This window comes from Pongo abelii, chromosome 11 (assembly GCF_028885655.2).
Source record: "Pongo abelii isolate AG06213 chromosome 11, NHGRI_mPonAbe1-v2.0_pri, whole genome shotgun sequence".
In the NCBI taxonomy this organism is placed as follows: Eukaryota; Metazoa; Chordata; class Mammalia; order Primates; family Hominidae; genus Pongo; species Pongo abelii.
Window position 1 is genome coordinate 105,370,007 of NC_071996.2, and position 12,483 is coordinate 105,382,489.

The following is a 12,483-nucleotide window of genomic DNA, read 5'->3' on the forward strand; positions in this document are numbered from 1 at the left end:
GATTACAGGCATGAGTCACCGCTCTCGGCCTCAGGGCTTTCATTTTATGGCTGGATTAACACTGCACACCTGAGGGATAAAGTGACTTTCCTAATTGATGCCATATACCAAGGAGCTGTCACAATTAGGCAGAGCACAAACAGGAGGTATCAAATAGTGATTAAACATGTGGCCATTAGCACCGATTCCAAGCCATATAGCCACTCTAGGCCTTGGTTTTCTCATTTATAAAATGGAGATGACCATACCCATCTTTATCTTACAGGGTTGCATGTGGGAATTCAATGAGATAATATATTAATAGAAGCTGGCACATACTATGTGCTCAATAAATGTTCATTATACCTCCTTAGCTTGTGTTTTAAGCATAATTACTAACTGGAATGCCCAATTGCCCATGATCACAGGGGCCAAAAAAAATCTATTTTAAAAGAAGCAAAAATAGTTCAGTGGCTGTAACTTGAACACTGACTGATGTTTTCATTTGTCTGAACCTTATCTTCCACTGGTTTCCCTCTCTTTGCCTGACACTTTATCTGAAGAAGTAGCAAAAGTCCCAGCTGCAAATCCCAAGTCTCCAATAATGTGATGTTGGCTAAGTCACTTATGCTCCCTGCATCTTCAGTTTGTGCATATGTAAAATGCAAATACTGGGGTCTGCATTCCTTCCCCGTGGGTTGTTTGTGAAAAATAACGGGAGAACAGAGTTACTCCAATGCACATTATCTGGATTATCTGAATCCATGTCTGAGATATAGACAGACTAAGTTTTGTGGTCTCCTTTCAACAACTAAAGCTTCCAATACTTTACTTGCAAACCTGTTTCTATTAAGCACAGATAAATGAATCAGATGATGATGTTTACTAAGAAAAATTCTGTTTCCCCTCGCATTGATTGAGTCACATATTCAGACTCACCTGGGATATTGCCAAAGGGAAAAGTGCCTCTCTGTATCCCCCTACTCACAACGCCGCCCACCCCAACTTAGATACCCAATGTGTAAGACTGTTCAGACTGGGCACAATGGCTCACACCTGTAATCCCAACAATTTGGGAGGCTGAGGTGGGTGAATCACTTGAGGTCAGGAGTTAGAGACCAGTCTGGCCAACATGGTGAAACCCCGTCTCTACTAAAGATACAAAAATTAGCTGGGCGTGGTGGTGCATACCGATAATCCCAACTACTCGGGAGGCTGAGGCAGGAGAATCTCTTGAACCTGGGAGGTAGAGGTTGCAGTGAGCCAAGATCATGCCACTGCACTCCAGCCTGGGCAACAGAGTGAGACTACGTCCCCCACACCTCCCACCCCCCACCCCCCCCCACCCAAAAAAAAAAAAAGAGACTACTTAGTGAGTTTCACTTCCTCCACCGTCAGAAATGCATTTGGTTCCAGGTGAATCTGACCAGAAAAGATGGACCTAGTTTAGTGTCTGGTTTAACCCCAAGGGATCATTCTAGAATATCCCCAAGGGTCTTTAGTGCTGCACTCTGTATGGAGTTGAGGTCCTCTTAGGAGCAAGCCTAATGTAGCCCCGGGTCACCTCATATTAATGAGTCCCCAGCCCATCAGATTTCCCTGGGCCACTAAAACCAGAGCAGACCCTCTGAACCTGAACCTGAGCCTGAGCCTGTATTTCTGCCAACAACACTCAGCCTCAGTTCACATCTAGCACGGCCTTCAGGAGCCAGTGGGCAAAGGAAGGAGAGATGGAGAGAGGGAGTAGCCCCACCTGTGGGCAATTGACTCTTGGCCCAGTGACACCAAGGATGGAAATAATGAACGGGAGCAGAGAGGGAAAGTGAGGCTGGCTGGAGGCAGGAGGAGAAGCAGCTCCCAGAAGTCTTGTGATCCATCACACACAGGCCCCCGAAGCCTTCCAGAGCCCCTAGTTGAAAGACAACCCCACATTGTTCCATGGAGCTGCATGCTGGGAATAAAGGTATTGCTAAAGCTTGGCTCCAAACAAGGAAGCTTTGCCAGACTGTTTCAGCAATAAATCTACCTTGAGAAAGTGATGAAAACAGCTGCAGGACCCCTTAAACCATTGATGAAAGATTTGTTAACTATGTTGGAGTCATCTGTTGACTCAGATCCTTCCTAAGGGTTGCAGACAGGATAAGTTCAGAGAGCTAAACAGCAGTCTTACCTCAGTGCATTCGGCAGAGGCTTTTCCACAAGTAAAGAGCCAGGAGACAGCCCGGGAATCCCAAGAGCTTGCTTCAGGCTGAACACCTCCATGACAACAGAGCAGGCTGCAGGTCATGCCACCATAATCACACCACTGTCATCCACTAATCGCTCACAGTTTACAAGGGGCTGTCACATTCATTATCTTATTTGAGCTCCAGATAACTCTACAAGAAAGTGAGGGCAAGAAATCTGTATCCCCATTTTACAGATCGGGAAACTGTGTCCAAGAAATGAAGACTCAACCCTGAGCCTCCTGACTGCTAGTGCAGCTCTGTTTCCACAGACCTGGCTGCCACTTCCGAGGAGGCACTATCAGAAATACAAAATAAGGGAGGAGGGGGAGCAAGGGAGGGCCTTGAGCACTTTTACTCAGAGAAGCAAGAAGGGAGGCAGTTTGGAGGCAGCAAGAACACCACTTCCATTTCCAGGGTGACAAGCTGACCCATTGTTCATCATTGCAGGTCAACAGGGCCTGGATGAAGGGGAAGCTGGAGCTGCTGGACACGTGGACCAGGGCCCTCTAGCCAAGAACCATGGCCGTCAGGGGACTCGCTTGCCACCACGCAGGAAGCAGCCCTGGCAGGAAGATGAAACGCAGTCAGAGGTACCATTTCTTTTTTTTTTTCCCCCTGAGACGGAGTCTCACTCTGTCGCCCAGGCTGGAGTGCAATGGCACGATTTTGGCTCACTGCAACCTCCGCCTCCTGGGTTCAAGCATTTCTCCTGCCTCAGCCTCCTGAATAGCTGGGACTACAGGTAAGCACCACCAGGCCTGGCTAATTTTTTGTATTTTAGTAGAGATGGGGTTTCACCATGTTGCCCAGGCTGGTCTCAAACCCCTGAGCTCAGGCAATCTGCTGGCCTCAGCCTCCCAAAGTGCTAGGATTATAGGCATGAGCCACCGAGCCTAGCCAGAGGTACCACTTCTAATGGGCTCTCTTCTGTCATTGTTCTTGACTACAGAGAGGATTCTCTCTCTCTGCCATTTCTTGAGACTTCCAGAGAAGGGAAGAGTACTTTGACCTTTTTGACCACCATTTCCCCAAAGTGTCACCTATAGAACTCTAGCATTGCAAGATGCTCCATTTAACAAAGTTTTGGCTGGGTGTGGTGGCTCACGCCTGTAATCCCAACACTTTGGGAGACCAAGGCAGGTGGATCACCTGAGGCCAGGAGTTCGAGACCAGCCTGGCCAACATGGTGAAACCCCGTCTCTACTAAAAATACAAAAATTAGCCGGGCATGATGGTGGGCACCTGTAATCCCAGCTACTCGGGAGGCTGAGGCAGGAGAATCGCTTGAACCTGGGAGGAAGAGGTTGTAGTAAGCCAAGATCGCCCCACTGCACTCCAGCCTGAGCAACAGAGTGAAACCCTGCCTCTAAATAAATGAATAAATAAGAGTTTCATAGGCAAATACACTGGGGAAGTGCTGCATGCCTTCTCCTCCTGGAAAGTCACATGTGTAGTTAAATACAGAGAGCTTGGAGAAGTTCTATAACATAGTCACCAGCTTAACTTTGTTAAACTCTGGGTTTTCCAAACTTATGTAACCACAGATTCTCCCCTGACTCTTTGCTCATCTTGGCAGCTGTTAATCTTGTTTGAAAAATAGCTATTGCCTTAGACTCAGAAAAGCCTTGGTTTGGGTCCTGCTTTTTGATAGTTGTGATGAGCCTGTCCAAGAATCGTAACTAACTTTGAGCCTGAATTCACCTCTTCTGTAAAATGGAGCTATTATCATATGTCTAACAAGGTTACTGTGAGAATTAAATGAGTTACAATGTAGAAACACTTTCTGAACTCTAAGGCCGTGTGTGTGTGTGTGTGTGTGTGTGTGTGTGTGTGTGTGTGTACAAGATAACAATTGTTCAGAGCAACATAGACAACATCTGCTCCCATCCTGAATAAATTCATTTGACTTACAAGAAGGTCATCTGCCAAGGAGAAGAGGAAAGGGGGAGAAGAGCCACAGAGTGGAAGGGCAGAGGGGAGAAACACTTCTTTTTTGGGGTGGGGGGTGGGGGGGTGGGGGGGGTGGGGGAGGGACACGATCTTGCTCTCTTGCCCAGGCTGGAGTGCAGAGGTGCTACCACAGCTCACTGCAGCCTTGACCTCCTGGGCTCAAGCAATCCTCCTGCCTCAGCCCCCTGAGTAGCTGGGACTACGGGTGCGTGCCACCACGCCTGGCTAATTTTTAAACTTTTTTTGTAGAGATTGGGTCTCACTATGTTGCCCAGGCTGGTCTCAAACTCCTGAGCTCAAGCAATCCTCCTGCCTCGGCCTCCCAAAGTGCTAGGATTACAGGTGTGAGCCACTGCGTTCAGCCTGAGAAACATTTCATAATGGATAAAGACACCAATACTAGCACTTCATTTTGATTTTTAATCAAAATCTTGTGATTTTTTTTCACAAGATAGCACTATATGTCAGGCATGGCTAAATATCATTCTTTCCATCATCAACAACAAAATGTTTTATTGTAATAAACAGCATTAAAGAGCTTGCTGTTATAACCTTATTTTTCTTCCCAACCTGCAAAAGAAATTTCATCCTTGAAACCACAAGCCTAGCCATGAGGGCTGTTAAAGAAACCTGCTCTGCCCCTTTATGACAGCCTGTTTACAGGAATGTGTATCTGTCGTTCCCTAGGACACGTCAATGGAGAATCACCTTTGTTTATATGCTTCAAAGGAAAGCTACAATGAAAAGACACAGCAAACCTCCAGGAAGGCCTTTGGGCATGGCCGCATCGATCACTCTTGGCTCCCAAGTGACAAATCCCACATTACATTCTGTGGAGGCGCCTTCCCTAATAGGAAGGCAGATCTCAGCGGTAAGGACCCAAATGTCTTGCTCATTGATCTGGGTAAAGCCAGTCATTCAGAGTTCATTTAAGGACACTGAGACATGCCAAACATCACTTCCTTGCGCCACTCACCTTACAAAATAAAAGCCAGAATCTAGCTGGACATGGGAATGAGACTCTGGCAGGCTCCTCTTTGCCTAGTGCTTAGCTGCATGCATTCGGAAATCATACTGTCTGGACTCACTTACAGCTGTGATCTTGGACATATTAACCAATATTGCTGATGCTCAGTTTTCTCATCTGTAGAATGGGGATAATAACAACCCCATAAGGCTATCGTGTAAATTGAGTTAATGTACATGGAATATTCTACATAATTATTTCCCTATATTTAGAGCTCAATTCATATTAATTATTCTTGTTATCATTCTCTTTACCACCTTACTCAGCCAGCAAGAACTCAACCCAGATCAGGAGACTGGGGCTCTCTGAACCTGCCTCCCCCAAACCTAGGGCTGTCCCAGTGCCCCAGCACACTCCCTGCCTTTCTCCCCATTAACTACAACATGATAAAAGTCAAAACTCAACTGTTCATCCCCATACCTGCAATTAATATATTCTCATTCTCATCCTGTTTTTAAAGATAAACAAAGGAACGTGAAACTCCACAAGGCCAGAAGCAGCCACTTGTTACAGGCGCTTCCTGCTGAAAGATGCCTCTTCCCTCCTGTAGCATCTGCCACTGGCTCTGGAATGATCACCCCTGGGGAAGTGAAGAAGAAAAAGATTGTGTGTATACGTATGTTTGTGCATGCAGGAGAGAGAGAGAGGAGGGAAGAGAGAGAGATTAATCCCAATCTAGAAATAAGGTGACTCAAAAGGATGTCTCAAAAGAGAACTGGCCTCTCTAGCATCTGAGCTGACCAGGTGGAGCTGGAATAGAGCTGTAGTAATTTACTAAAGGTTGAAAATCATGAAGTACAAGGAATTTCAGCTGCCACTAATTCTACCTTAAAGCATGTGTTATTACCACACTCCCTGATAGCAACAGAATTCTTTGATTTCTTAAGGGGCAAGGGATTATCTGTAAATGTTTAAAGGACAGAATTTGAGTTTGTAAGCAGTAAACTCACTTCAGATTCAAAATGCTGGAGATCTTGAATCCAGCAACAGTTTGGCTCCACTGAGGGTCTATCACCTTTGAAAATGCAGGGGAAATTTTGCAAGTCTATCAACCTCCTTTGGGAGCCAAATACACCTTTTTTAGAGATGTCCTTGGCTGTCGCTGGCCTGGTCCTGCCTTGCAGTTTTATGTGGGTCTTTCTTCAGTGTTCGGAGGCACCAGTGATGAATGGGGACAAGCAAGGGCCCCAGGATGCTCTGCCCGGAGTAGCTATGGGAACATGAGCAGGTCACTCACACACTCTGAGCACAGTGACTTTATCTGTGTATCCAGATAATAATGTCAACCTTGCAGGGCTGGTAGAAAAGATGAAGCACTTTTAGGAAGGTATGTTGTATCTGACTGTGATCTACAGTGATGTTGATTAATTGCAGGGATTCATGACATCTGAAGTGTTCCTGAAGCAGCCATGGGCACTCCAGGTGGTCTTATTGCCAGTGAGGGAGGTTGTTTACAGTCTGTTCAAGATTTTCTCAGATTTCCTGTGTCTGAGTTGATCTAAACCTTTCCATCCACACCAGAAGGGCCTCTGTCTTCCCAGGTTCCTTTGGTGCAGGAGTGAACAGCAGGCTTAACCTGCCAAGCTCACCACAGGCCCAAGGAAAGCCCTTGACTTTGCTCCTGGGTCAGCCCAGAACTGAGCCAGGCCCAGAGGAAAGGAGTCCCTTCCCTCAACCCATGTATATGGTTTCACAGAGGAAAGCAATATTTTCCACCATATTAAAACTCTGTGTAAATTTTTAATTAGGATAAAGAAATTAAGTCTTGGCTCTTCAGCCATACCTCACACAAATCATTTGAGTTTCCACATTGATTTCTCAATGCAAACCTTGTCAAACAAAATGCACAAGGTCAGTATTCAGAAAAGGGAAGTTGGTGTGGGCAGCCGGCACCTGGACAGTGAGGGTCTCCAGGAGCATAAAGATCCTATGTGCGTGTGTTTGGTTTATCATTTTCTTAATGTCTCAAAATTATAAATATTACCCTGCATAGATTTGGTTGAATTTCCTTCCTCAGTCAACTCTAAATACATAGGTTGCTTATGTATGATTCTGATCTTTTTTTTTCTTTTTGAGTACTAAAAAGGAGACACTAGAAGGGTGTCTGACTTCCCAGATTTCTTTGGCCCAGGAGCAAACAGCAGGCCTAATGTTTTTATTTTTCCTCCTATGAAACTGAACTCCTGAAACCAGAACATGTATACATTTCACAGAGCCAAGTTCATGTTAAAAGTTGCAAACTAAAAGGAGAAATTTTTAGCAACCTCTGAATAATTAGAAACAGGAGGCTCTTACTACTACCCCCAGTGAATCTCTCATACACACACACACACACACACACACACACACATATACACGTACACGCACATGCACACACACACTTTTTGGGGTACAGAAAAAACTGGACAAAATTAGTTGCTGATTCTGACACAATGATTCTTTTTCAGCTATGTTCATATTACATAAGTATGAAAAAGCTTCAATTTTTCTGCTAGTGGCTAGATAAATGCCAATGAGAGGAGAGTCTACTCTCAAAGAAATATGGAAATAATCCTAGTTTCAAACACTATTATAATTGCATATATTAGCTAGCTCATTTAATCCTTACAACAACCTTATGAGATAGATAGTATGATTACTCTTATTTTACAGAGGAATAAATTGTGGCTTAGCTTAGATAAGGTCAGCAATCACAAATGCTATTTCCTGCCCCTTCTTAGTGGAAAGCTTGCTCAAACAATGTTCTGCACTTTGCTTTTTCCCTTGACAACATATGCTGAGATTTCTCCCAATCGGTTCAAAGAGATCTCAGCTATGTCATTTTAGTCCGGCTCAGTCTTTCCAGCTGCAAGAAAAAGAAAGACTTTATATCCTCTCAAAGGCTTTTAAACTGAGCATGTTTATAATTCTCAGAGGAATCACAGGCAGGATTAACAGGGGCATATGTTGGATCCCAGGAGACCAAGTGGCACCACTGAAGTCAGATACTGGCTCCCAGCTGGATTAGCTTACCTCTCTCAGCAGCTCCTGGTGCAAGAGATACAATAAGAGACACTATCATTTGCCCCTGCAGGCAGCAGGGTTTGGATACCTGCCGTGATCGTTTTGTTTTTAAATTTTCTCCAGGCACCAAAGGCTTTGAAATTACCTCCTATCTCAGAAGAACCACCCAGAGTCTTGGAGCCCCTGAAGAGCCAATTTAAAGCCAATGAGCCCCCAACAGAGCTCTTCATCTTACCGGTGGAGATTCATTACCACACCAAACAACCCCCAAAAGAGAAAGCCCACAGAAGAGGTAGGTCCTGGGTGCATGGGCACTCCTGAGGGAGAGCCTGGGATGGGGGGCTCCTGCCAATTCTACATGCTCCTACATCATGGCTGACCTTCCCTATGGTCATCCCCTTCAGAGAATATTTTTTAAAGAAGGAAAAGGGTAAAATCTAAAAGAAGATCTCTTCTGATCATATTCAATTGGATTTTTAAAATATTTATTATACCCTTCATTAAGCAATGCATTTTGTTAAGCTGTGGAAGAGAAAGGAAGACAGGTATATACATAAATAAGTCCAATGCACCATAGGTGTTATAAAAGGGCAAGAATTTTTCAGGCAGCTTACAAAAAAATAATTGTATGAAACAAGACAACTAAAATTGAAATTGGAAAAAAAAAAAAACCTGGGTAAAAGGAGTAGAGAAATAGATGTTATCAGACATCTGAGATGAATTCATGGTTTGAGGTAAGTACTGGATTTAGCTGAGTTTCCTGGCAGCCAAGGTAAAAAGGACACTGGAATCTTTGCACCTCCATTTTATAAAAGAAAGATAAAAGTTCATCCAAAAAGTCATTTTCCTGATTTTGAATTAGGTTATTTTGTAAGGGATGGCCTCTATAATCTTTGCCAGGGCAGAGATTATGTGCTTCTAAGCAAAGTTCTAGAGAATATGAGCAAAGGAGTTCAATTCCAACTGGCAACGTGGGCTTTTCAGGGGAGGCTTCTGAGTGACCTCTCACCCTGTGTCACAAGGAAAAACTCTTTCTGACTTTCCTTCCATTCCATAGTACTCTTGTTTAAGACACATTCTTGCTCCAGGGACTTCTCTGGGACCTCTGAGGCAAAAAGTGTTGACAGGGGTCCTAGTTCTGATTTTTCTAGAAACTTCAGCAGAGACTGCCACTGGCTTCTTGGAGAGTTTGACTCCTGGGAATCACACAGGCAGCCATTTTGTTCTAAGGCTGTTTGGACTTCTCACTGGAAAGAATGCCTAACGGTGGAGCTTAAAAGACCAATGGAAGGGGACGTGAAGGAACTTTCTGGGGTGATGAAAAATGTTCTCACTCTGGATTGCTTGTATGGATTATAGATTTGTCAAAACTCATTGAACTGTACACTTAAGATCTGTGCAATTCACTCTATGTAGATTTTACCTTGCCAAAAAAATTACTCAGCTCCCTAAAAAAAAAAAAAAAAAAAAAAAATCAACAACACAGTGTTTTAAAATACAGATCTTCTTATTATTCAGGTGTGGTGAGGCCAACAGATCAGGAGACAGTTGGCACTGAAAAGATAGTTTGTTACAGTTCCAAGAGGAGGAGGCACACCACACCACGCAGGGCCACACGGGGGCGCACCAGCCTCCAGGAGGCAGAAGGCAGGGAGCACAGGCAAGAGGCTGTATTGTGGTTTTCATAGAAGGAATACAGGCAAGGCAGAGCAAGCAGCCTAAGCAGATTTAGAATTGTATAGTTTGAATAATTCAGCCAGCTCTGCGGCATAGGGGCTGCCCCTTGCGGTTTGGTACTGGCCCTCTAATAATTACAGCAGGCAGATAGTAGCCTGGGAATGTTAAGAGTTTGATAAAGGAGGTTGTTGGGGGTCAAGAACTCTGGGTTGGTTGGGGTACATATGACAGGTATGTTCCCAGGTGAGTCATTTACTGTCTCTAGGAATTGGCCAGCCCTGGGAGGGACAGTCAGGTCCCAGATGTCAAAACATCAGAATGAAAAGATATGCTTAATAAAAAGAGAGAAGACTATTCACAAGATTGGGTTTGATCTGATTATCTTCCATGATGACCCTGATAGGAAGGTGAGGAAAACCACCAGGCCATCATGAACCAGATTCTTAAAGCCAGATGCACCGAGCTTACCAACACACTGACAATGAAACATAGGAATCGGGTACAAAGACAGTGAATTCATGGAGTTCTTCCCCATTTACATGTCACGGGGACCCTCCTTTAAAAGCATCAGAAGCCTAACTCAAAGTGTGTTAAGCAAAAAGAAAGAAAAGAAAGAAAAGGAAAGGGGAAAAGGGAAGGAAAGACGGAAGGAAGGGAGACACAGAAAGAAGGAAAAGGAAAGAAGGAAGGAAGGGAAGAAATGAAGGAAGGAAGGGAAGGAAGGGAAGAAAGGAAGGAAGGAAAGGGAGAAAGGAAGGGAGGGAGGGAGAGAGGAAAGGAAGGAGGGAAGGAAGGGAAGGAAGGAAGGAAGGAAGGAATTTGTTCACGCCAAGAATCAGGTAACTGCAGGACCGGCTGAATCCAGGCCTCGGAAAATATGTGTGCAGTACTTTTCTCTCAACTATGTTAGCCTTTCCTCTGAAGCAGGCTCTTACCATGAGGTGATAAAGATGTCTTCCTGCAATTCCATGCTAATCTCCTTCCTGTTAACCTCTATAGGAAGGATATGCCTCTTAAAAGCTCTTGCAAAGCGCAGAAATCACCCCGATTGACCAGACTTGGGTCATGTGCCCCCCCCAGAACCAATCTCTGTGGCTAAGGCAATGAGGTACTCTCATGCCAGGCTTCAGTTCCATACCCCTCTCTGGAATCAGCAAATGGACACTGCTCCAACCAAACCACATGGTGTGAGCAGGGAAGGGATAGGTCCCCAAAAGAAGAGACATTAGGCAAAAACAACAGACCTCTGCTACAACTCAGCCTCCTCTTTGTCTCCTAGGTGCTCCACACCCTGAGTCAGAACCAGAAAGAAGCGAAGAATCCACACCTGTGTGGAGACCTCCCCTGAAGCATGCATCCTTAGAAACGCCACGGGAGTTAACGGTGCATCTCCCAGTGGACGCGAGCAGGGACACACTCTCACCTCAAGGTAGCTCCTCCCTCCCTCCAGCATCCCTCAGGAACCTCACTCTGAAGGGAAGCAAGGCAAGACACACAAGGGTCCACAGCCAAGGAAAAGGAGTCTGGAAGGGAGGTTAGTTCACCAGCAACCACTGGAAGATGGCCTTTGTGCAGGCAGCAGCTGCCTTCACCAAAGTGCTGCACTAAAACTAACAGTGTCCAGCTCACCAGTTACTTACTCCCTAACTCATCCTACTACTAATATTTTAACAGTGTCCAGCTCACCAATTACTTACTCCTTAACTCATCCCACTATTATTTTCTGGTTGCAGATGTAGAAAGGCGTCAAACTTACCAAAAGTTTGCTGCATGCCTTATTGTTTATCCTGTATTTTTAAATAATGAAATTTCATTTCTAATCTGTTTATAAATATGTATTTATTCATTAAAAAGTCCATAATATCGGCGGGGTGCAGTGGTTCATGCCTACAATCCCAGCACTTTGGGAGGCTGAGGTGGGTGGGGATCACTTGAGGTGAGGAGTTTGCCAGCCTGGCCAACATGGCGAAACCCCATCTCTACTAAAAATACAAAAAAATTAGCCAGGCATGGTGGTGCATGCCTGTAATCCCCGCTACTCAGGTGGCTGAGGCACAAGAATCACTTGAACCCAGGAGGCGGAGGTTGCAGGGAGCCGAGATTGTGCCACTGCACTCCAGCCTAGGTGACAGAGCAAGACCCTGTCTAAAAATAAAAAATTAAAAAATTTTTTTAAAAAGTCCATAATATTGATAAAAGTCTTCACTCCAATTTCCATTACATGTGGACATTTGAAACTATACACATGGATGCATCTAAGTGTTTGTGTTTATGTGTTGGATAGGTTGGAAGTAACAAGCCATATTTAGAAAGCTCCCCATTTTCAGAAAACTGAGGCTCCTTTCCAAAAGGCATGTGCAAGATGACAGTATCACAGATGTCAAGTGACCTCTGACTACTGGTATCAGAAATAGGAAGATGCACCTTAATGTGTTTGGAGTTCTTCGTCTGTGCCAGGCACTGTTTAGTTTTTACCATGTATTCTCTCAGGTACTCCTCACGGCAATCCTCTCCCCATTTTACAGATCAGAAAACAGAAGCCCTGAGAGACAGATAGTATGTTTGAGGTCACGTAACTGTAAGTGGCCTCACTAGGATTGGAGCTCAGGGCTTCCAGTG

General features: G+C 44.8%; 1 protein-coding gene across 1 annotated transcript in view; it reads left to right on the forward strand.

The window, feature by feature from the left end:
- KIAA2012 (KIAA2012 ortholog) overlaps nucleotides 1–12,483 on the forward strand; it is a 134,700-nt gene that overhangs the window by 23,214 nt on the left and 99,003 nt on the right. Inside the window, exons 5-9 of the mRNA XM_054549668.2 lie at nucleotides 2,655–2,797; nucleotides 4,845–5,028; nucleotides 5,645–5,790; nucleotides 8,311–8,479; nucleotides 11,144–11,293. Of these exons, the coding sequence (XP_054405643.1) occupies nucleotides 2,655–2,797; nucleotides 4,845–5,028; nucleotides 5,645–5,790; nucleotides 8,311–8,479; nucleotides 11,144–11,293 (792 nt within the window). The remainder of the gene's footprint in view (nucleotides 1–2,654; nucleotides 2,798–4,844; nucleotides 5,029–5,644; nucleotides 5,791–8,310; nucleotides 8,480–11,143; nucleotides 11,294–12,483) is intronic.